This window comes from Chaetodon auriga, chromosome 22 (assembly GCF_051107435.1).
Source record: "Chaetodon auriga isolate fChaAug3 chromosome 22, fChaAug3.hap1, whole genome shotgun sequence".
Lineage (NCBI taxonomy): Eukaryota > Metazoa > Chordata > Actinopteri > Chaetodontiformes > Chaetodontidae > Chaetodon > Chaetodon auriga.
This window is the reverse complement of record NC_135095.1, coordinates 7,002,191-7,027,275: the sequence shown is the minus strand read 5'-3', so window position 1 is coordinate 7,027,275 and position 25,085 is coordinate 7,002,191. Positions and strand designations below refer to the sequence as shown.

The window sequence follows — 25,085 nt, the reverse complement described above, 5'->3', positions numbered from 1 at the left end:
CCCTGCACAGACCCCATCTCAGTGCATCCCAGCTCCCAGGCCCTGCCAGTGTCAGGCAAGCCTTTCTCTCTGCAATGTGTCGGCTCTCAGAACCAAGCATCCATAAGATGGCGGAAGAACCAACTCCCAATGCCAGTGTCTGAAAGAGTGTATTTATCTCCTGACAACATCACCATGACCTTCAGTCCTGTCCTGCAGGCAGAAGATGGTTTATACCAATGTGTGGTGGCAGAGGGGGGAGCCTCCATCCAGTCTGTTGGCTACTATATGCAAGTAAACTGTGAGTATACGAGGATCATCGCAGTGATGTCACTATACAGTAAGACAGTGATGTCAGACATGTTAAAGAAGTGGGCCGAGAAGTGAGGTGGTTACAAAAAAGTTTGAACAAGGAAAGAAAGAAAGAAATATTTTCTGCTTTGTTATTAACTAACATGGTAGTGCCCTTAAGCACAGCGGCACTCAGCCACGGTTTTATGAGTATCCTTACACCTGTCCCTCACCATAAAGAGCTCTGGAAAAAGAAGAGACTCCTTATTTGGGAGTTATATTTTACAGCAGTGCTACATATGGAATGGAGTCCAATTATATCTACTGACCTCCCACATTAGCTCTAGCTTCTTCACATTAATGTAAACTTGTGCGCAACTGACTCATGATTAATGGCTTTCATTCAAACTTGTCACTACTTATTGGCAAAAGATTTCTCCTTGTTGAATAAAAAAATTATCTGTTTATCTATCAACCTCCAACTGCAGACGGGCCATCCTCAGTGGTGATCAGTGGGGTCGACATAGTGACAGTGGGAGTACTGTATGGTTTCCAGTGCTCGGCCAGTTGCTACCCAACATGCCAGTTCACCTGGACCAGGGGTAATATCATTTCTCAGGGTCCAGAGCTGAGCTTGAAGCCAAAGGAGCTACAGCCAACACTAAACCTGATCTGCACAGCAGTCAATCCTGCTACAGGAGCATCAGTCGCTGTCCAGAAGATGCTGCAAATGACAGGTAATAAGGAAAACAATTAATTTGAGTTCATACGTTTTTTTTTTCTAGGAGCAATAGCTTCAACCAAATCTATTTCCAACATTTCAGCTGGACCATCAAATATGCAGATCAGTGGTCCAGCCTTTCTGACTGCAGGAGTCGCATCCAACTTCACCTGCTCAGCTGACTGCTACCCCTCTTGCATCTACACCTGGACTGTTGTTTCAGACAAGGGGACGTACAGCACGACACAAGATGACACCATTTCAGTTTCTCTACCTGCTGGTGCTGAAACTCTGATCTGTGAGGCTGAGGACACTGTCTCACATCTCAACATCTCCAAGTCTCTGGTTGTGCGGGTGTCAGGTATGTGAACGAAATGACCTCTGAGTTGTATTCAGTAGAGTTGTGATGTGGGATGAACTATTTCCAACACCCCTGATTCCAGAAATAAACAATGTTGTTTGACCCACAGTTGGAGCATTTCTATGCCTTTAACACAATGATGAAACGCTCATCAGACTTTGATACAAAGTCAAAGGTAGAAGCCTGTACATACAAATATTTTGAGATAACTACGACTCACAAGGTGGATTTTGGCAAGAAACATCCAATCACTGAGCTTAAAATGCTGCACCATTAATGCAGATCTTTGTGTTGACAACTGACAACAGAATCTGCACCTTGCATCAATTCACTTTTAAATTCTGGGTCAATTGTGGGTAAATTCAGCATCTGTGACACCATGTTTTGTTCAGAAATTCAAATGTCTTTTTATATGTCCCTCTTTAGGTCTATCCAACATCATGATCACTGGTGACAGTGCAGTGGTAATGGGCAAACAGTACACATACACATGCTCTGCCACATGCATTCCATCCTGTACATTCACATGGAAGTCCATGGGCAGGACTTTCCAGGGTGACCAAGTGCAGACATCCACTGTGCATCAGGGGGACGGGTCAAAGTTTGCCAGTCGTCTGGAGATCACTTTTAGTGATTACTCTCAAATTGAACTTCTGACCTGCGAGGTCACTAACATGGTATCTAACGCCACTATCGCTGTCACTAAGAACATCACTGCCATCGGTGAGTTTTGCTCCCAAATGATGTTGAACAAATTTTGCATTGGTTTCATGTGTTATGGTGTAGGAGCCTTGTATGCTCATCAGTTTTGATGTCACTTGGTTTTTTTCTTCACAGATCCATTCTCAGTGCGTCCCGCCTCACGGACCCTGCCAATTGCAGGTGGGTCTTTCTCTCTGCGGTGTGTTGGCCTTGAGGACCCAGCCTCCATTACATGGCTCAAGAACAAACAGCCAATTGTGGCATCTAAAAGAGTGCATTTCTCCCCTGACAACACCTCAGTGACCTTCAGTCCTCTCTTGCAAGCGGACGGAGGGGTGTACCAGTGTTCGGTACTGCAGAGTTCAAACCATACACTCTACTACAACTCATTAGTAGATGATGGTGGTAGTCCCATCACGTCTGTTGGCTACCTGATGCAAGTAAACTGTGAGTAGACCATGTCTTAGTCTAAAATGGCAAGCTATAAGGCTGGTAATTTAAAGTCCTAACAACCAATCAGAGCTGAGTATCCAAACAAGGTGTCTTACATTTTCCAGACGGCCCAGATGAGGTGCTTATTGTGAAACCCAACAAAGGGCCTGTGGGTGAGCAGACGTTCGCTCTGCCTGGATCTACCACAGAGCTACAGTGTCTGGCTGACTGCTTCCCTGTCTGCTCCATCACCTGGTTTTACCACAGCACGCTTCTGGCTACCAGTCCCTCCATCCTCTTCACACCTGTAACACCTCCGTACGAGGCCAACCTCACCTGTGTGGCTTTTAACTCAGTGACAAAGAAGAACAGAACAGCTGAGACCACAGTGGTGGTGCCTGGTAAGCCAATATCAGGGGTTAAAGGAAGGAATGATGCCTCTTACCACCTGTTTGAGTTTTAGTGGGTTGTATTTGTGCTGCTTCTCCTGCAGATGGGCCAAAGAATGTGATCATCTCAGGACCAGATGCCCTTGAAATAGGGGTCACGGCGAGCTTTACGTGCTCGGCTGAGTGCAGTCCTCCCTGCAGCTTCACATGGACCTTGTATGGGAAAACAGTGACGGGTAGCGTGATTGACATCACCGTGAACCGCTACCTCTCCAAAGACTCCTTCAGCTGCCAAGCTGAGAACACATTCACCGGACAGACGGCGATGGTCAGCGAGACACTGAGTGTCTCAGGTATGCTGCTGTCAGAGTGTATTTAGACACAGGTCATAGCTATTATCTGTCTTAACTCTAATTTATGTGCCGCAGATCCAAACTGGTGTGGATGTTGAGACCCTGGGAGAACCTGACCTACAAACACTCTGGTAATCTTTTTACTAATGACACTTAACTGTATGTGTAGGGCTGTATTTGCTCAGGCATTGCGTGCACTGTGATGGACTGGTGACCTGAAAAGGGTGTTTCCCTGCCTTTAGTGCAGTGCACTCTGGGACAGGTTCCTACTTCTTTGTGACCCTGAGCAAGATTAAAGATGTATAGAAAAAGGACTTATGGATTGTATGTTTAAGTAAAACATTTTTGGGCTTTAAGAAAATCCTTCCATGACATATTCCCATTTGTCTTGGCACACAATATACACTATTATACTTAATAAACAATGAGCTGCTGCATGCTTACTGATTACAGTGTTAATTCATCACCCCTGTGACACATTTGAGTTATAAACAATCTCCTTCTGTTGTTACTGAGTCAACAACAACTGAGTCAGCACACACGCAAGTTACAAAATACACCTTTATTTGCATTTAAGCATCTGGAAAAAGACCAAGCATCGCTCACAGTTTTCTATTGTCTAATCTGGTTTGGCCAACGCAGTGTCGGGATTTATTTGGTAGGCTTAAGAATGGGAGGAACTCTCAAACAGGGCAAAGTACTCACAGAGACTAATCCATACCTTTATGCTGCATTCAAGATGAATTGGAAAGTTGGTAATTCACACTTTCCTCTCATAGACCATTCCGTCTGGTGAAGGTTCTCTCTCAACTAAGCAGCATATTTGTGATGTTCAAACGTCACTTAGTACCAAGTGCAACATCTGTCTCTCATTGCATGTTCATATATTTATGCGAACAGTTGTGCAGTAAATGGTTAAACATACACATTTACACAGGAAGTATTTATGACGTTAGCTGTTGCACAAAGAACAGGATGCCACACTGGAAGTCTCTCTTTTCATCATCTCAACCACTAAAATGCACCAAGGTCAGAATCACAATCAACAATTTGTGAATTTCCAACTTCCAGCTTCCAATAAACAGTGTGATGACAAGAAAAAGACGCTGACATTGCATTTCCACAGGTGAAGGGCCGTAACACAGCAGTCCAATTTACTGAAAATCAATTGAAGTTTATTCGGTATTATACTGTAACTTAATTGTTTTGTTGGCTTTGAAAACAATGCAGCACTGCGTGTTGAAAAGTCCATTAAACTTGTAGATTTTCTTTCAATCCAAGCGTCACAGCCCGTACTTCTTCTGTAAGGCTGTGACAGACGATTCTTCCAGCTCGGCTTGGTGGAGGAAGTCAAACACTTCTTTCAGCACTGGGGGACAGAAAAGTCACACAATTATCAACATGATGGAGAGAGTGTTTGAAAAGTCATCTGCTTCAGCACATTAAAGTGACTCAACCTTTCTTCTCCGGGGACGACATGAACATGACGGCCATGTCGAAGCGCCTCACGCTTGCAACGCTCTTGAGGACCTCCATTGTGACGCCCGGTGCTTCATTCCTGCACAAGGCTGACGTTAATGTACAGTACAACACTAAACATGTGACCATGCTGAACAGAACACTGGATTCTTTCCTCTGAGAATCTTTAAAAACTCACTTGATGTAGAAACCATGGAGAGTCCTCAAGACCTGATTGAGAATGTCAGGTTCAAGGGAGTTGTGGAAAATGTTTGCGTACGCGTCAGGCTTGATTTGCTGCAAGACGAGAACAAAAACAAGGCTTCAGTTGAAACAAAGGGGTAATCTTGATATTCAGGTGGTTCTCCAATTCATTGGAGATACTGAATTTTGTAAAAGTCTCTCAGAAATCAAGAAATTCAATCTAGCTTCTCCATCAGATTTCAGATTTGCTGGTGATTGAAAATGAGATTCAAGTGACGTCTTTGGAAATCAGTGCAGGCTGACATGGCAGTGAGAAAACACATTGTGAAAAATCAGAAACAAATCAACAATAAATGTTCTTTGTCCATTCCACAGCAGTGCTGACAGCATATAATTACACTGTCTGAACACACAAATACGATCTTGTCACCAGTAATCAGTCAGCTCACACTCAGATATCTGTAAATGACTTCGGGCTGGTTTCCTATCTTGCGGAGGTCGGCCTCCAGCTGGAAGCTGTTAGCGGGTGGAGGAGGCAGGTCTGTTACGGTCGGGGAGGGGTCAGTTGACGGTTCGGGAGGATGAGTGACTTCCTGCACTGGTTGTTTGCTCTGTCTGCTAGAAGGAACCCTTGGAAACAGAGGCAGAACATGTGTTTATTAAGTGAGAATAACAGATAGCACATTCTACACATGAATGCAGCATTTAGTGCATGAAATAGAAGATTTAACGCCACTAACTGCTCAGAGGAGGGTGAAGGGACCTCTGCTATCTCTTCGATCTTGATCATTTTGGCGCTGGGTGATGTGGACAGCGGAGAGGACTCGTCCTCAGCCTCCCTCGCCACTTCCTGGACGAAGGACTTGGACCCACCTGACTCCACCTCAGACACCGACACCTTCCCACTCACCTCTTCGATATCAATCCTCCTCAGTGGTTTCTGAAGAGCGACAGATGTTCAGCATCAGTCAATGCGACGGCAAAGTTTGTCGATCTTTTTACAAAAAGCATCAGATGGTTGATTGAATTGAATTCTAATAAAGATTAATCATCAGTCATGCCTATCCTGCCACCTGCTGGAAAAATGATGTTAACGCATGATGAAGAAGAAGAAGCACGATTTGTATGTTACTTGAATTAATTTATCTGCTTTTCACAAGTACAAATTGTATAAAGATAAAAAAGTCACTCTGACATTACTTTTATTGTTACATGTGTTTATGTTAATTATTTAATCTTTTAACCTCTAAAACACTTGTGCAAAGTCTTCAAATATGCTATGTTTACTGCACTTTTAATTCATTAACACAGTGACAAAAATACCGACTAGACTGTCTTCGGTGTAGCAAAGTTCAGAGACAGTGTTTTCATCAAAAAGACAAAACAACAAAACACTTACAGTTGAGCGCAGATGTGCTGGTTTGTCTATTGGCTGAACTGTTCTCCTCTGTGTGCTGTCTGGTGCTTGAAGCAGGCCGCTGGAGCCCAAGGCCTAACACGAGACATTGACATTAACAAGAGGCGAGTGAGGTCTGTGGAAAGTCGAAGCTGAAGAAGTCTGATGTGTCCATTAGTCATCTGTACATTAGGATGGATTATACTAGCTCAGTTCACTTGAACTAATAACTGAATTTTGGAACATACAATCTGGAGTTTCTGCAGCTCATTCAGTGCCTGCTTGTTCCCCGGTTCCAGTTTCAGCACCTCCTGGAAATCTGTAACACACACAAACCCACACACAAACAATATCAGTGCAATTTCATTTTCATTTCATCACTTATGACCCACGAGCAGTGTGTGCTGGTGTATTTATCTGCAGAGACCCTGCTCTCATTGATTTCATTGCTGCTGTTTGTTCCAGTGTTGCTCTATACATCACCTTGTTTGGCCTTCTGCAGTTCCCCTAAAGCCACTCTGGCTGTGGCACGACGGGCGAAAGCCTTGGAGTACGTCTTGTCCAGAGAAATGGCTTTGGTGCAGTCCTCCTCTGCCTCCTTATACCTGCAGCACATGTTTTATCTTTTTTTAAACAGACCCCTTTGCCGCTCTCAAAAAAAGAAAAAGTGCTGGATATATAAATGTTATGATTACCTCTCCAGCTTGAGGAAGGCCATGGCTCTGTTGGCAGGCAGTAGGACATTCATGCTGTCCGCCTCCATGCCTCTGCTGTAGCACTCAACAGCCGCTTCATACTTCCCCTCTTTGAAATAAGCATTCCCCTGAAAGGCACATTCAGAAAATGTCACAGCTTAGGAAAACCGCTTCCAAATAAACACGGCTTGAACTCTTCAGGGAACATCAGGATCTGAAAATGTCCCTGTGTGCCAAACAGTGCTGCAACTTGCCTTTAGGAGATCTATCTGGCTGCTTCTCACTTACTCTGTCTTTCTGTATCGCCGCCTCCTGTCGTCTCTGCTGCTCCTCCATCAGTCTCTGCTGCTCAGGGTCCGCTGGGGGAGCCTCCTGTGCCTGTGTGGCTTCAGTTGAGGGGGTTGGGGCCTCATGTTCGAGGCTCTGAAACCAACCAGGAAAAGAGAGTAAATAAAAAGGAAGAAGACTTGAGAAATGAGGCTCATCCCAGAATGATAGTTTCACTCTTACCTCTTTGATTTTTTTGACTTCGTTCTGTGCTTCCACGTTCCCCGGGTCAAGCTTGAGAACCATCTCATAATCTGTTCAGAAACAGATTCATATTGTCATCTCACTGCTCTGAAGTTAAACAGCTAATCTCATCCTTTTAAGAGTTTATCACCTTCTAATGCAGACTGATATTTCTTCAGTGCAAACCGTGCCGCTCCTCTTCGCGCATACGCTTTGAAGTAGTTGCTGTCCAGAGCAATCGCCAAGTTGCAGTCAGACTCTGCCACAGCATACCTGCAGAGATCAAAGTGGCAGTGATTTACAGGGGAACAAAGCCAACACAGTAAGACGTCATTCACATCCACTGAAAAATCCTTTAAACTGCAGTGATATGATACATGCTCTTTACTTTTTGAGTCTGAAGAAGGAGGTGGCTCGGTTTGTGGGGAGCACGGGGTTGTAAGGATCTGCACCCATCCCTTTTGTGTAACACTCAACAGCTTCGTTGTACTTCCCATCTTTGAAAAATGCGTTGCCCTAAAATCAAAAGTATAATCTGCTTTAGCAAAAGGCAAATCCTTCGTCTCTTCTGTGCATTTCTTGCATCACTTGCCACACAGTATTTACCTTTTCCTTCTCAGTCAACGCTTTCTCCTTATCGACCACAGCTTCCTCAGAGTCGGACTCATTTGACTCTGCGAGACTTTCCTCCTTATCCATCTCTGACAGAACCTTGTCCTGCGAGCAAGGAAGCATTTCTCTTCAATCAACTACTCTATGAAGCCACCAATCCTATTAAGTAGAATTTATAAGAAAACAATAGCTACCGCGTCAAATTTGTCCCATGCACGGTAGTCATAGGCTTTTATCCTCGAGGCTTGCGTGCACTCAGCTCTCTTTGCGTCTCCATTGCCTGTTGGCTCCTTCTTCTTCTTCTTCTTTTCCCTCATCTTTGTTTTGTAGTCTTTGTTGCGCACAGGTGGGAGCGTCGTCTGCAACACAGAGACAACAAGCTGTTGACGCCCGAAGATCCTACAGTACATTACCTGTTACTGAGATGGATGCTTATCCACAGTAGGGACAAACCTGGACCTCCTGAAGTCCTCCCGTCCTCAGCTCCTCGTCCTTCTTCTTTATGTCTCTCTCCCAGTTCTCCAGCTCCTTCATGAAGCCATGCATATCCTCGGCATTTTGCCGCATTTGAAGCTGTAACTCAATGGCTTTGTTTCCCCCGGACATGCTATTTCCTGTGAAACAGACATTTGTTTTGGACAATTTCTCAACAGTTGTTGTAGCAGTTGTTGTCTTGAGGTTGGTGCTGCAGCCAAGAGGAAAGCACGAGAATCACGCTGTCATGCTTTTGCGGCTAGCAGCTAACTAGGTAGTTAGCAGAAATACCAAACATTAAAGGAAAATAAAGTTAGCGTAAGTGACTATTGTAGCTATTTAATTTTTGTAAAGTACCTGGCACTTCTTTTTCCGACTGATAATTACAGTTAAAGTGCAGCTCCAGTTAATATGGCTAAATACTTCAAATGTTTCGTTATTCAAGGGTTTCTGTTTATGTTCGGAGCCATGACAGCCGAGTACCAGCAGCCTTTGCGCTGCTGAGTATGCGTTGTGCGTAACCAAAGATCGTCTATGCTACGACAGATATCTTCCTCCAAAAAACTCAAACCTTTCTTGACTTGCAAATTCGTGAAAGCCCGCAAATAACACATCTATAAAAGAAACTAGACATCGCACAAGACTTGACAAATTTGTTCTTTTACAACCCACAGGGTTCTCTGATGTCGTTACTAATTACAACCTATGCGTTTGTAAAGAAGTGGGCTGTCTATCTCCTACAAAACAAACAAGAAAATACAACAAACTATATGCAAAATATAAACTAAAATGTCTACATAAAAGGTGTCTGCTGGGTCCGTTTGCCTTGTCCTATAAAAAATGTTACGCACACAGCTGGCTGTTAGTGAAATTGCACTGGTAACTGTCTCTCTCTGTTTGGTTTTGGTCCACACATCGCTGTCCGAGTTGGCGACTTCCCTTTACATTATGAATAGACGATCTATACAGTACACTTATCTCTTACAAAACGCATTTCATAGATTTTCAATATATGTATATATATGAACGTTATATTAAAGAGAACTGTATTTGTTGACTGTTTTTTAGAAGAACGATGTCAATCCAATTACAAAACAATTACAAATAAAAATCCCTGTTCATTACCTCTGACCTATGGCTACCACGTGATCCACAAAACAGTATGACCTCTCTTGCTAGCTAGCGGTATTTTACCAGGAGAACTTATGCCAACATTTCCAAATCGTAGACAACATTTGATTCAATGGGCCAGACTAAACAAGAGGAGGAATATGGATACAACTTATTCCCGGAGAGGAAAAAGGGAACGCTCAGGAATTCAATCGAGCAGAGCTTGTTCACTTTCAACCACAAGTGTCAGGTCATGTTGCAGTTTGCAATGGAAACTAGTGAGTATGGGTCGACAGACGGGGACTCCCAACTGAGTTCGCTCACGGACGCGTAGCCCCAGGTGGTTTAGACGATCTATCCCGCCGGATTATATTTCACGTATTATCATATATATACACTGCCCCCTGATTATATTTCACGTATTCGTGTCATTTATAGCATATATTATGTATTGGCACACGTATTATTTCTTAACACACCACTCCAGTAAGATTTCACGTATTATCATAGCATTGTATTTGGGAATACTTTTAGATGTATCTTTGCCCATCCCTGATTACTAGGCCTACAACAACAACAACAACTACTACTACTACTACAACTACTACCACAGATACTGAACGAAGGATACAGTACATCGTACTACCAAACCAGAGGCATGGCGAACTCAAGAGTATCTGTGATGTGACGTTAACTGACCGGAAACGGAAAGAGGATTTATCCACCACTTGTTAAAACGTAACGACAAAGTCAATTCATAGGCTAATGGTCATACTGTAGGTGTATTTGAAACAATATGTCACTAATTATATGTCAAATACACTTGTACGTAACAAAAAACTAACATAAAAAAGATAACTAGCTCCGTTATATGTCGGTGGGCTCGATAGTCTGGCTAGCGGGAGAGTGCCGACCGGGGATAGTCCCGCGTTGGGGTCGACAATCAGGGAATCGTGAGTATGCTAGCTAGCTAGTGTTAGTTGCCTTAATAAATGGAATGGCATCTCCACAGCGAAGACTGGATATCTTGTTTGATTATGATTTCTCTCAGATGTGTTTGTTCTTTAGCTACCGTTAACGTTAACGTTAAGGTTAACGTTGTAACCTCGCTGTCACAGTAGCAGCATGCAGCGTTAGCTAACTTAGCTAGCAGTAGCTCCTGTCAGTGAATGCTAACGACTGTGTATTCAGCTCCACTTGGTTTCTGTGCTTCCTCCCAGGTCCGTACGCCAAACTCCTCCTCAGTGCCATGAAAAGTTCAGGATGGTACGTATCATTTTAAGACAAAACCACTCTCACATTGCTGCAAACAACCTTGGACTGGTTATTTGTTTACATTGAACAGATGACAGTTTTTCAAATGCTACTACTGCTAGTTCTACTTCATAATAAGTATCCGGATACCTACATTAACAGTTTTTAAAAGAAACAAAAGTATTGACCTGAATTTATCAAAAGAGTTTATTGAAGCACAGCCTTGATATTGCTTTTTGGATTGTGCAAATGCGCTTCATCTCAAATTGAATGTGTCCTTTTATTGTTTGCTAGTATAGGCATTCTGCAAAATGAAAATTTCTAGTTAACATTCCAGTTGCCCAAATATTTCTGTGCCATGTCTCTAATGTTGTGACCATTTCAAGCTGTTCTTCCTTCCACTGCTTCATTGGCACTTAATAATGTTAGTATCTGTGGGTTATCATCTTGGGCTTTGGAAGACACTGCTCCACATTTTTCATCATTTTCTGACATTTTTTAGGCCAAACTAACTGCTTAACTGAGAAAGTAATTGACAGATTAATCGATGATGAAATAATCAGTAGTTGCAGCCCTCCTTTAGCATCACTTTACTTTCTCCTCTCAACCCAGCAAAGTGTTTAAAGACCGACATTTCTCCTGTGAAGACTGTGATGGGACGGTCAGCGGTGGCTTTGATGCGACTACTTCTCAAGTAAGGAAGCGATCTCGGCAGTAACAAAGACAAAGCAGGTTTGGATGGCTTAAAAGAATTTGACTGTTCAGCATTAATGAGATTTGCATGTGTTTGCAGATCGTTTTGTGTCAGAACAACATCCACCAGCAGTCCCATATGAACCGGGTGGTCACACATGAGCTCATTCATGCCTTTGACCACTGTCGGGCCCATGTGGACTGGTTTAATAACTACAGACATCTGGCTTGTTCTGAGGTGAGTCCAAGTGTATTATCAATCATGCTTTTGAGTTAAGTCTTGTCTCTGAAGCTTTTGCAGCCTTTTTTGTCCTTTTTTTTTTTAGATTCGGGCAGCTAACCTCAGTGGAGACTGCTCCTTTACCAATGAAGCCACCAGATTTAACTTTGGCCTGAAGCAGCATCATCAGGTACCTTTGTGGGGATAAATCTGACTTTCACTGACAGGCTTCAGGTTTGTGTCGCTCACACTTAGATCCTCTCTTTCCCGGACAGGAGTGTGTCAGAGGCCGCGCCCTTCGCTCCATCCTGGCCGTGAGGAACATTAGCCGGAAGGAGGCGGAGAAAATAGTGGATGAGGTCTTCGACACGTGTTTCAACGACCACGCACCGTTTGGACGCATTCCGCACAGCAAGAAGGATGCTAAGTTTGCCTACAGAGATTATGAGAGCAGAGATCGATATTATGCAAACCTTTAGTGTCATTGCATTCTCATTTAACTCAAGGGTGCTGGGAGTGGCGGTGACGCTGACAAGAGCTTGGCAGCGTCAGCGCAAACGCCTCCACAGAATGACAGTGTGTCGACAATGATCGTACCCCTTCAGGAGGGATTTTAAGAGAATGATTCGTCCTTGGAGCAGCAAAGCAAAGGAAGGAGCTACAGGATGTGTTATTTTCTTCCTTTTGGACAATGATTCTGTATAAAGGGATTGTCAGGAGTGATTTTGCTGTGGAAGTAAGCATTAGATGAGGCCTCAGTGATTTATTTGTCATTTGTTTTTAGGTGATCTATGGGTGCTTTTAAGGAAATACAGGATTTCCTTTTTGACTTTCTGCTCGTCATCTTGTTGCCACATTGACCTCCACTAATGTCTTGTAAATAGAGCTGATTGTGCTTAAATTAAACAGAATCAACTTGTGTTTGAATTAAAGTTGGATTCCTCTGAAAAAGTAAGAGTTGTTAGTGGTTTGTGAGGAAAAGAGCAGGTGACACGTCCGACCTTGACGCGAAATGTTTGAATGAATGGCTTTCTAAAGAAGCACAAATAAGCGCATTGCTGCTTATGACACGTTCATGATTAAAAATCCCAAGAGAGGATTCTTCAAATTAACATGTGTGACAAGGAATGTGAGTAAAGTGAGAAAAGTTCTCCCACAACAACACAGCAAACTTTGTTCACATCTGTGCCGCCACTGTAAAATGTCACTGCTGACATCTTTATTGGACATTAGCATTTAAAGAATCTCGTATCCCTCCGCAGAGATTAATGAGGAGAAAGTTATAAGGGAATTAGCCTCATAATCCCCCCTCCCCCTTCCCCCTCCTCCTCCACATGCTGCCTATCTCAAAGACAACACCCTCTGCATCATAATCACAAACTCACTTGTCTGCTGTTTGAGTGTAATATGCCACTTATCTCAACATTCTGCTCCTAGAAAAAAAGACGAGATGAGCGAGTGGGCTCGAACAACAGGGCGAGTGGGCGGGATGGGACGAGCAAAGAAGATTAGGTTAATTTTAGAAGCTTAACAGAGAAAATGATGAAAACCGCTTCAAGGCAGTGGGATTAATGTGAGACAAAACACAAGAAACAAAAGAAGGGAATGATATTTGGATTTGTGCAATGTCATACACGCAAGGAGGCTAAATAAAGAAATCATGCGAGACAATAGAATTACTGCTGGAATTGTGCACATATCAAATGCCAGCTAATAAACACATTTGATACAATTAGACATGCAGAACAAGGTTATGAATTTATAAATGGACTTATTCATGCTCTAGTACTGAGTTCAGGACCGTAGCCAGGATTTAAGAAATACTGAGGTCATGAGTCAAAGTCCTCACAACCAATGCAGACCCACATGCAAGTCTGATATCCAGTCTAAAAAATAGCTTCCGTCTGCACCAACTCCCGAGAAAAGTATTTGGCCCTTGTGTTGCACAGTGTTAACCAGCTTTGCTAACTTTGTCTGCCATTTGGTGCTGATCAGGTAGCAGTTTATTTTCACTCAAAACAGGCGCTTGCTGTCTTGAGAAACACATTTAATGAGAGCGTTAAAAATGAACCAAAAGCGTCAACCAAGAAGCTGAGAGGTGATAAGGGGCTTCAGAGAGCAGAGGGGAACTCCAACCAGGTCATCACTCTCTGTGGGTTTCACATCATATGCAATCAGTTGATTAATCTTTAACAAAAATTTATTGATTAGTGCAAATTTAAAGTCAAATAAAAATGCATTAATGCTTTATGCAGATATTGTTGAGAAAGAAACAGCATGTGCTTGTAGGAGGAAACACATTAGAAGCATTTCTGTGTTTGTTCAAGCAGAGAATTGTAGCTACAGTGAAGCTGTTGCAATATTTCTCTGCAACATCCATTTCACAACATGACCAATGCCCCAGGTGCTCCTTTGTGGTCATTTTGTGTAGAGTTGCAGCAATAATCTAATCTCAAACCCTCAATCATGCCTGCAGTACTATGTCACACCTTTAGATGGCAGTTTTGCCCTCTAATCCTCATCATCAGAGCAAGTCCAATCCACATTTCACAAGTGCTGTTGTATTGACGCACTGAATCCATTTTCACTGAGCGCTGTTCCAGGTGAATGTTGATCCTTTTCCTGAGCAGAGATACGGCGCGGTAATCAAGTTGCCACTGCGAAGAGTGACGACTTTCATTATTCCATCTGTTTAAGCAGGCAGCACCCACTGTGATCCAATTAGGATGCTCCAGCAACACTGGAGCAATCCCTCCACTAATCTGCTGTAGGACAACACATTAACCCTGAGAGCACTAATGAACTTGTCTCATTAATTAGAATAATGCCAGATTTGGTTGTACCGCGGAGAGGCGATGGAGTGTGAGGACACCCACATGCCTTTGTGAAGTTTTGAGGTGTCTGCTCTTCAGGGGGTGGAGTTGATAATGAGAGACTGCTTAATTATTTAGCTGAGAGTACTGCGATATTGGTATTTCTGGCCTTTTTTTTACGAGACAACACGTGTTTCTGCATATTATATCTTTTTAAAATGTGTAATGAGCTTTAGGGAAATAATGTTTGACACACACACATCTGCATCTCTTGACTTTGAAATGAACCCGACAGGAAATAAGGAAGCAGAGGACAGACCGGGGGAAATGTTGGTCGATGTGGCATCCTTTGGCCGAGATGGTCATATTTCTGTCCCGTCTCCAGCACTCTGGGGAAACACTTGAACAAAGAAAATATATTGAGTCCAGTCACCTGCTCTTTAGCCTGAGGAGAACAATCATATTCAGCTGATTGAGGACAAGAGTGCATATCTAAAGATGGCCGCCGTGAACCTGGTATTATGAGCTGACATCATCATATCTTTCCCTGTTTTCAGTCTTTATGCTAAGCTAAGATAACTGGCTGCTGGTGAGATGTGAGTCGTGTAAAGTTTCTTATGTAACAAGGCTAGAGAGCAAACAAGTATACAGTATATTCCAAACATTTATTTATTGTCCTTCCTAATTTACATGGTAGAAGCTGTAGCGTTAGCCTTATTCATGGTAGTAATAACACAAAGAGTGGCAGCAGAGGTATTGCAGTAATGGCAGAGGTAATATCTGTATTGTTAATTTGAAGTGGTGCCAGCTCTTAGTGTAGAAATATGAAATATGAAACTATATCCCCATTTACATGATAAAGCATTTTCCTTGTTATACTTTATAACAAAGATGACTATGGCCATCCATTACTGGCAACAGCCTTGATACAGTATATATGGTACCTTGGGATGTAATATAATTCATTAGGCAGTTAACAGGCAACACAGACAGTGAAGGAAAAAGAGGAAATCATTATAATTCACAGCACAAATTCTCTGGAGGTGAACCGTCTAACCTGACAATTAACTTCCCCAGCGGGGAAGCACTGTTTGAGCCTGCAGTGGTGGTGGTGGGGGGACAGGCATGTATATCAATTAATTATGTGTGCAAGTTGAGGATTAATTAAGGAGATGTTTAAAGTTGGCAGAGATCATCTTTGTATGACTACAGTTTTATGTAATTGGAACACAACTTCCTGCCACGACTCTCTCAAAGCAAGGCCGTCGCCTGAATTAATGGTTGGTTGACCCCATTCTGATCCACAAATCTTAATACTTTTCCTTGGAACTACTTTTTACCAAAGAAATACTAAAACTTAAAAGTAGAAGTTTTTTTTTTTTTTTTGTTCAACCTTTTTGCAAGTTACAAAATAAGTCTCACTTCTTGAAAGTCCAGAGTTGTGTCCTGAGTCCCAAGACCTACACTTTGAACAAGTCCCAAAAAGGTGAACATGCACCCTTCCAATTAGGCAAAGGTTCTCTGAACAGGGAAAAGTTAGCCACAATACTATATTAATAAAATAATTTATATCTGCTCTGACTAGATTCGTTTTGTGTATTTCCTTCATTTAATTTATTTAATGGTGTAATAGTGAGGAAATGACCTTGCCTTGCATAAAAATATAGGCCACATATGTACATACATATGTTTGATAGGATCAAATTTATGGATGCAAAATAAACAGCTCAGAAGTAGAGTTGTTTATTTTAGTGAAAGAAAAAAGATCTTAGCATCAATTATTTATTATTAATTGTTTACAGTGATAAAAGAAAATAACATAAAATGCTTGACAAACACGTCCTTCCGCGTGGTCCCTAAACGCAACATGCACGTGACAGATACGCTAATGTCACATGACATGTATCATGGAGACTGTCAACAAAAATAACTGCAGAGTGTCGCACTTTTCTATCGAAAAAACGATATATATTTTTTGTTGTTGACATAAAAGGCAAACTAGTGTGTCTCACTTTGCGGGGACGCGCTGGCAATGATGAAAAGGCCAATATGGAGCATCGTTACGACTCAAAACATGCTAAAGTGAGCTATAAGGACAGATGTGCTTGGATAAAGTTAACACTCTTTGGCGGAGTTGCGGTGCCCAACAAGCAGCTTTCTCAAGACCATATTCTGAAAGAGACCTTTTTATGCAGGCAAATGTTGTGCGAAGCAAGTTAATAGCCAAGAAGCTGAAACCTCATTCAGACGAATTTGTGAATGAGTGCCTTGTTGCTGTCGTGGAACTGCTAGCTACCAGCTGCTAGCTGCTAGCCACTATCAGAAAAGTTGTGCAAAACTCCTTCAGGCTTTTGGCAGGACATGAAAAGTAAACAAATGGAACTGAACATACTTTCTGTGCCATTTAATGTGGAACCAGCTGATGTGCCTGACAACCAACAACATGGAATCGATGAGATCCTAAACAAGAGCAAGCTCAAAGCTAAGTACAACAACCTCCCTCTGCTCGAGCTTTATAAACTGAATGTACCTGAGGATTTTCCTATTCTGAGGAGACATGCACTGAAGTTGCATCTCAGTTTGGGATGACCACTGACCAATCCAAACCAGCTCATCATCATCATCATCATCATCATCATCATCATCATCACCGCCGTCCTCTGTCATCAGATGCCTCGACAAAGAGAAGCAGCTCCAGCCATCGCGTTAGAGGTTAGTGTGATATATGTGTTCGGTAATTCATTGTGGCCCTCAAAGGATATTCTAAAAACATGGCCCTTCAAAAAGAGAAAGGTCGATCTGCAATATGCCTGCATGCAGTACAGAGTTACTAATAAAATCAGTAAATCTGTGATTAGTTAAGTATTTACAAAATCATTGCTCTATAGAAAATATAAAAGTTATGAGATTTCAAGGTTTCTGTTGCCAGCCTGAGAGTCTTGTGTGGCCGTCATATTTTCTGTCTTTTAAAGTCGAACACAAAAGGAAGGAGGTGGTGAGTTAGTTAAGTGGCCTTTTCCCATGTTATCTCAAAAACAACAATAAGTCGAGGGATTTGAGGCACACTGAATGAGGTTTATTAGGAATGAAAGGACTGGAGATTATATCAGGAAATCCCCCTGAACCACACACTCAGACACACATGCACGCACACACACACACACACACACACACACACAGAGTAGATCATCTTGACACTCCTAAACATCCTGAATAAGAGCAAAGTACAGGTTTTGATGGACAGCCAAGCAGCAAAAGCACCGCAATGTACATGAAATCTCTGAAACACATGTACTACAAAGCTGCTCTCTTTGTTATAAAATATATATGTTTTCTCCTGGTCCTGTCCATTATTTATGATAGCTTATACATCGTGTTATTTTCTTATTTTCTAGCATAGATGAGAGGGGTTCAAAAAAATTAGCAGTAGGCAGTTAACATTCACTGCAGAAATATAGATGACTTCTACAACGGTAATTAACGCATGCTGGCATTTGGATCTTCATTTTGCTAATGATATGCATGGTATTAATTAGGCCTAAGTGATTAACATAACAACCGCTGGACAATGTCCTGGGGTAAGAGCAAGGCTGTTTTTCCTTTTATTAATTCTCCCCAAAGCCACAGGCTCGTTAATGAATCCTAACAGCCAGCTCTGCTAACCTTGACAAGTATTGAGAGTCATGTTGAAAGTAATTTAGTAAACTCTGTCGACTGAATTGAAAGTTGAGGAATGACCAAGAAAGTGAGGACACAACAGAAGAAAAGAGCATTTTAACAACAAAACTGAAACAAATGATGCTAAAAAACCGTCGAGTTGAGGGGAAAATGCAGCGTTTTGGGGAGAATTTTCTGTGGGTTTCATAGATCAGCACAGATCTGTTCTAAAACCGCAACCTTTCTTCTAAGAATGAGCTCGGTCATGTGCTGAGTTTGCCGATGCCGTAGCGCGAGTCCAAGCAACACCAGAAGCTAATTACATTCGAGATGAAAGAGTCTTGAAGTTCAATGAAGATGTTGTTTTGTCTGCAAGTCATTTCTGTACTAAACCCAGCAACAAACATCAAATTTTGACTGTGATTGCGGTTGGGGAAAAACGAACCACACATCGCAAGAATGAACTTGTTCTTGATTGTCCGAGAAGAGCTCTGTAGCCCTGTGAAGTGAGCTAAGACAGAAGTCTCTTCTGCCCTTGAATTCTTTGTCATTCCAAACACCAAGGACATTGACAGATCACCTCGTTTTCCTATTCGCCCCATTTGTGAGATGTGGTCGGCCCTCTCAGAGCCAAGCGGGTGGCCGCAGGGACTTCCAATTCATTGAAGGGAGGAGCAGGAGATTGCCTGAAGGGTCGACTCCCCTCTCTGGTGAGCCAATTTAGTTTGACCTCTTGTATCGTCTCCTGTGTCGCGAGTCCAGATAACTGTCCCCCAATCTGGGGGCTTTGTCACGGTTGAGCTCTGGCAGCGGCGGAGCAGCTGAACCTGAACATCCACAACCTGAGGGATTACCGTGTCTCCAGTGAGGACCTGTGTGAGGATTGACACCTTTTTTGTTAACATTTGCCTGTCTCTGAAATAGCAGGGAAGAATTGGGGCAGCGCAGTGTGCTTGAGAGTGGAGATACTCTCAATGGATGCCTACTGTCCTGTAACTGGGAGGTCATGGGTTTGATCCCTTGCACTTTGATTTTCTCTTGTCAAAACCAATCTGGGAACATTTAATTTGCTGCATTTTTGGTTCTTTCAGGTTGCCCACTCATAAACAGACCAGGGGTTATATACAAAGGTCACATGACTCAAAGCACTTGATTAACTAGACTGAATAGAGATTTTGATCAAGCCATATTTAATTCCCAGAACAAATGTTTGGGTCTTGAGGAAAGCAAGAACATTAAACAAGTGCCGCAGCGTTGCCATTGATCATCACAGCAACTTGAAATCTAAATGAGAGCACGTCTTGGACTCTTGCAACATTCTGTCTAATTATCATTTGCCTGAGTTAACCTGCGCCGGCTGCACCTCAGCATGGGGTTCATTATTCAGAAGGGTAAAGATGGCTCTGACCCCCGTATCTCCACCGCATATCACTGTCATTAGTCACCGTCGGGTGAGGCAGGATCAGCCCGCTATCCTGCTTTTAACATTGCACCCGACGCTATTCATCAGCTGCAGGCTCGGGCACTTTTCACCGCCAGAGCCAGCACGCAATTAAAGAGTAAACACACACAGAATTTAACGTGAACACACTTTGGTTATCTCACATAGTCAAGAAGGAGATCTATCAATGACTTGACTAAAGAGAAGAATCAAAGAGAAGTGAGTTATTTGCAAAGATGACAGAAGCATTCAGTTCAACCAGACTTTTTTCAAATCACCAAATTCACCACTATAAATATGCACAAACGTGTATGGTAATCCGTTTGCTGCAGACCAGTAAAACACCTTTCTGTTGTGTATTTTTGCCAGTGCAGGTCGTTGCAGCTGTACCTCAAAGCTTAATATTCTGTGACTAGAATTAAAATAAATACCTTTTAAGCCTCCTATATGAAGCAGAAATATTGGTCTTTTATTAGATAAGTAATAATGATAATCATGTCAATACAAAGACTTTTTTCTATGCAATAACAAATAGAATCTGTAAAATCCAGCAATAAAACTGGATTTTTAGACATACATTTCCTTAATTTGTAGTTTAATGAAGTTTAATTTGATTTGTGAAGTCAACTGAACTATTGCACCCTTGAACATGGTTAATTTTACAAATGCTGAAATCAGTAGATATTTGTTACCAGTCTTGTTGTTTAACTATACACTCAAAAAACCCCTCTGCATTCTTAAATTCCAGCTGTGATCGTGTCCATGAGAGTGACTTTGGTTGCTCAAGGGCAGCTCAACAATATCTAATGAAAAAGGGGAAAACATTTTGATTTTCCCCTTTGATGATACAATCACACAAAAACTGTCAGGCTTTCAGCAGTTACAGTGATGCATCAAATTTTTTTTCATTAGTTCTGTTTAGTTAGTCTGAGTTTAATTAGATTTAATTTGACGAGCTTAGAAAATATATTGCATTTTTTCAGTGAACAACATGCTTCGTGGCATGCCAAGAAAACTGAACTTTGGCATGTTAACACAGTGTCTGTCACAGCAGATTTTTCATGTGAGATTTGGCTTGCTTTGGTGCTTTACATTGGAAAAACTTCCTGTCTCTAAATCCAAATTGGATGTGTACATGGAACCACTAGATGTCGCTCTGATGCTGCTTCCTGTTCCACACAAGGAGCCCTCTGGATAAAACTTCAATGTAAACTGGCCTTAATTCAGTTTATTAACCTGTGAATTAACCTCGGGAACAGTATCACAATACAAATACACATTCAATCCTGTATTTACATACGTGTGCATGTGTGAATACACACACAGTATGGTGGAGGTACGGCAGCACATTAGAATGAATGATATACGGTGTTTTTTCTCTTTAAATCCCTGCATTAAGTGAACAAGTTTAAAGCTGAACCTGAAGTCAGAACAAGGCACATTTCTCACCAAAAAGTCATTCCTTTAATGTGAGTTTAAGTGACTCATCTCACAGTTCATTAGTTAAGAAAACACTCTGATTGGGTTTTGCCTCACAGGCCATGGTGACCTTCTTCAAGTTGTCTCCACCAGCAGTAAATCTTAGTCTACGTGATTCAAGACTTTGTTGCTAATAAACTTGTGCATGCACCGTACCGCCGAGTACGAGGCACATCTCGCTTTTATCTGCGGCCCTGCCCCCTAATCCCCCTGATTCTGACTCTCCCCTCTCCCCCCCTCTGGAAGACAGGAAAAAAAAAAAAACACATCTCCAGAAACCACTTCTGATGGAAAACGCAGCTGTTTGCAAGTTTGCTCGCTGAGAGAGCATGGAAACGGCTTGTAAGGCACGCTCCGACAGTACTGTAGGCCTCCTGGCAGACTAACACAAGGGGCACAGAGCTGTGGTTTCACATGGTTCAACATGCTGCATGAGTCACTGACCAGAAACATGTCTCTCCCATACAGCATGGTGAGGGTGGGTGACTTACACTATGGTGGGTGAAGGCCAAAGACAATAAGCCAGGGGCTGAACAATAACATATGTGAATTATGCCCTGCAAAAAAAAATGCATGTCAAATCCATGTGAATACCAGGAAAATCCCTCCACAAACTTTATAAGGGATGAAACGGCGAATGTTAAAGTGACAGTCTTCTACTGCTGTGTGGTAGCACTTTCCTGTTGCACAGGAAGTGATTAGTTTCACATTTTCTGTTCTGTTTGCAAAAAACAAAGCAAAAAGCCGATTCGGGTCGCCAGCAAATCCAAAAACAGTACTGGATTTTGGTGTTTCTAAACATGATATTAATGTTGAAGAAGAAGAGAAGAAGAAGAAGAATCGGGGGGAGACATTCCCCACACATGGTCGGAAACACGGCACACGGAGGTGAAATTTGACTTCCGCTTTTGACCCATCCTGGTCGTCCCTCCTCCGCGGCAGACCAGGAGCGGTGGGCAGCCAGACCGGCGCCCGGGGACCCATTCTGTTGCGTCAACATTGGTCAGGTGATGATCTTCTTGTATGTTTTTAGTGGGGGTATATTTTTACGGAGGATACCCCAGGTGAACACGGGGAGAACATGCAAACTCCACACAGAAAGGCCCTCCTCGAGCAGCAGGCACCGAAGCATGGTGGAGGACACACCCGGTGTGCCGTGTTTTCGACCATGTGTGTGTGAGCAAGATGGCCACCGTGCCACCGTGCCACCTGAAGAAGAGCAAATTTTTTTAAATGTCTGTGGGGAACCAGAAGGAGGCTAGTTGGCGAAGCAAGAAAATTACTCTAATGTTCATTCTTTATTATGCGGAAGCCTGGAAAACAGTTATGGTTTATATGTCTGGTGAGCAACTTAAATGGATGGTAGTTAGCATTGAAGGAAACATCACAGTCCTGCCCCCACCGTTTGATTGACAGGAGACATGTCACACAGAAACACCACCAGACTGTTTACAGATTAACAGAGGTTGAAAACCATTTATGTCTGAGAATGCAGAGGGTGTTTTCTCATTTCATAGAACAATAAGAGCTGCTGACTGTCATTTGGGCCTTTTCTTTGAAGAATGTATTTTTTAATATCCCACTTTTCCTCTTTCAGTCATTTAGCTCTAAGCTATTTTGTGGGTGTCAAAGCCATCGCTGGAGCCATGGCGAGGTGATTAAAATCAGGTGTTACTGTATGATTGATGCAGTATGCGCCACATATGTGCTGCTTACACACTGGTAATTACAACACTTTCAAAAGATGTGGAATTCGCCTTTTGATGTATGTTCGCCTGCGAGGACTTTAAAGAACTCAGTGAAGGACCATCTGGGACTGAGAAGAAAGTCGCTAGTGGGAAAAAAGGAGGAACTAATGTCTGAGAAAGGAATGCAGCATGCAGCAAGTACCTTGAAGAGGAAGCGTTTCTGAATGAAGATGGTGGATGAGGCTGTGCTGGGTGACCACTGTATAGTCCTGTGGGCTAACTGCTAGGAAATACCCACACTGAACATTTCTCTGGCCTTTTCATGAAGGAATTATCACAGCAGTTTGTTTAATTCCATTTAAAGGCAAACATTTTCACAACAAAATTGGCATCATAACTATTCCACCAGTTGACTTTTTGTTTGCTGAAAGCAAAAACGTGATTAAAGCCGCGCTAATCAATGTTCAATGGCTCAAATGACTATGTGTTCCCTCCTCTCAAACCAACTCAACAGTTCCTCACAGCTTTATGGAGCATTTTAGCATCTTTCAGCTCATTTTTCTGGATTCTTGCTAATCGCTATCATCTGCGTTGTTTTTGGCCACAGCGGGCAGCTGTTTCCAGTGAATTAAGATCTCAGAAACCCACTGTACACTTTTAAAGTTAGCCATTAGCTTGTGAACATAGGGGGGCATTTATATATTTATTAGGCAATAATATGACAGTGTTTACAGCTTGCTCCGCTGCTCCCAAGTGGCAGAATACATCACTTGATTAAACTTTAATATATTTATCCACTCTGAATTTGACAGTTGTTAACAAATTTGCTGTTAGACTGATTTTGTTCATTTTTCGGTCTGACATGAGTTAAGCCTTTAAAGTGAGAATGCATTGCAGTTATTTATTTTGTGTATTTAGTGGCATCTAGCTGTGAGGTTGCACATTGCAAACAACTGAATAACCCTCGACCAACAGACGACAGTGGACAGTCTGTTCTCACTCCCAACGCATCCAATTCATTTGTATAAAGAGAGAAAAGTCCACATTTTGAGTGAGGTACTTTCACCCAGGACATCAGGGTTTGCCTCCCACGTCCAGCCAAAGTTAAAGTTTGATTTCTTTCGTAGCTAATTACATAGCTTAATATATGTAACTAACACTTATTTTAGGTGAAACCATGATCTTAAATCAAACCATTTAGTTTTATTTCCTAAACCCAAACAAGAGGTTTTGTTGCCTAAACCTAACCAAAGTGTGACCATTTCATGACGTTGGGCATGTGTTCATTATTGTTCTCGGCAAGCTTTATTTTGAAAGTGTATCTGGTCTTTGCTAACTGGACATTGTGTATTTATTATTGCAGACTTCACTGCAGATCCCTACATGTTGATTCCCTGAAAGAGGATCTGATCCCTCTGTACGTATAAAGAGCTCATTGTAAGGTAACAAAAACACAAAATTCTTAAATTCAGGTAACTTTACACTAATGAAAATATAATTATTAATATGATATTCCATTTCTGCCAATAGATCCCCCTAAATCCAACACACTTGTCCTTTTACACCATATAATATCATACATATCACACAAATAACAGTAGTTCTTTTTCATGCAGATCAGAGTAAAGTTAGTGTGTTTTTTCAATACATTTTTCTTATTAACATAATAACTGGCCAATCAAAGTAATAACCAAATATTTCCGGCAGCCTGAGGTCGATTGTGGAAAAGGATTCATTAATCGTGAACATAGACATTGAATGTCGCTACCTTGGAATCAAAACTGAAGGCTTCTCTCTAAACCCACCAAATTGCAGATTTTATGCAATCATGCAGTGACAAATGTATTGCAGAAGAAGCACAGAGGCCAATTTGTACAACTGCGGTCACATAAAATGGACTAAAACGCAGTGAAAGTGGAATTCTGAGTGAGGAGGCGTGACAGTAAGCTTTTTCTTTTTAACTTGAAATCTTCCTCTGCTGATGTGTGTAGTGCAGCTGTTATCATTTTCTCCTCCTCCTCCTTAAACTGCTGAAAACGTCAAGTCCAGACATGTTCTCTGGGGGGGGTAGTTTCAGGGTATTCTGGGAAATGTAGGAACACTTCAAGCAAAGTACACAGGCATGTTGAGGATGATAAAAAGGCAATACTTTA

General features: G+C 42.2%; 2 protein-coding genes across 3 annotated transcripts; one reads left to right on the top strand and one right to left on the bottom strand.

The window, feature by feature from the left end:
- Nucleotides 1-3,775: 3,775 nt before the first annotated feature.
- Nucleotides 3,776-9,071, bottom strand: rpap3 (RNA polymerase II associated protein 3). The gene is made up of 17 exons (XM_076722910.1): nt 8,935-9,071; nt 8,557-8,717; nt 8,298-8,462; nt 8,098-8,208; nt 7,880-8,007; nt 7,643-7,764; nt 7,492-7,562; nt 7,270-7,404; nt 6,982-7,109; nt 6,770-6,891; nt 6,535-6,605; nt 6,290-6,382; nt 5,631-5,830; nt 5,340-5,520; nt 4,886-4,983; nt 4,686-4,786; nt 3,776-4,597 (listed from the first exon to the last, which is right to left on the bottom strand). The coding sequence occupies exons 2-17, from the start codon at nt 8,707-8,709 to the stop codon at nt 4,512-4,514; spliced, it is 1,965 nt and encodes a 654-aa protein (XP_076579025.1). The 5' UTR covers nt 8,710-8,717; nt 8,935-9,071; the 3' UTR covers nt 3,776-4,511.
- A 642-nt stretch (nt 9,072-9,713) lies between these two features.
- On the top strand, nt 9,714-12,809 carry atp23 (ATP23 metallopeptidase and ATP synthase assembly factor homolog). 2 transcript variants are annotated; one of them, XM_076721723.1, is made up of 6 exons: nt 9,714-9,969; nt 10,646-10,953; nt 11,554-11,635; nt 11,735-11,872; nt 11,961-12,044; nt 12,130-12,809. In XM_076721723.1, exons 2-6 carry the CDS (start codon nt 10,937-10,939, stop codon nt 12,331-12,333), a joined length of 525 nt encoding a protein of 174 aa, XP_076577838.1. In that variant the 5' UTR covers nt 9,714-9,969; nt 10,646-10,936; the 3' UTR covers nt 12,334-12,809. The 2 variants fall into 2 exon arrangements, with proteins under 2 accessions (XP_076577838.1, XP_076577837.1); XM_076721722.1 differs by having other exon boundaries at nt 9,729-9,965; nt 10,908-10,953.
- Nucleotides 12,810-25,085: the final 12,276 nt, after the last annotated feature.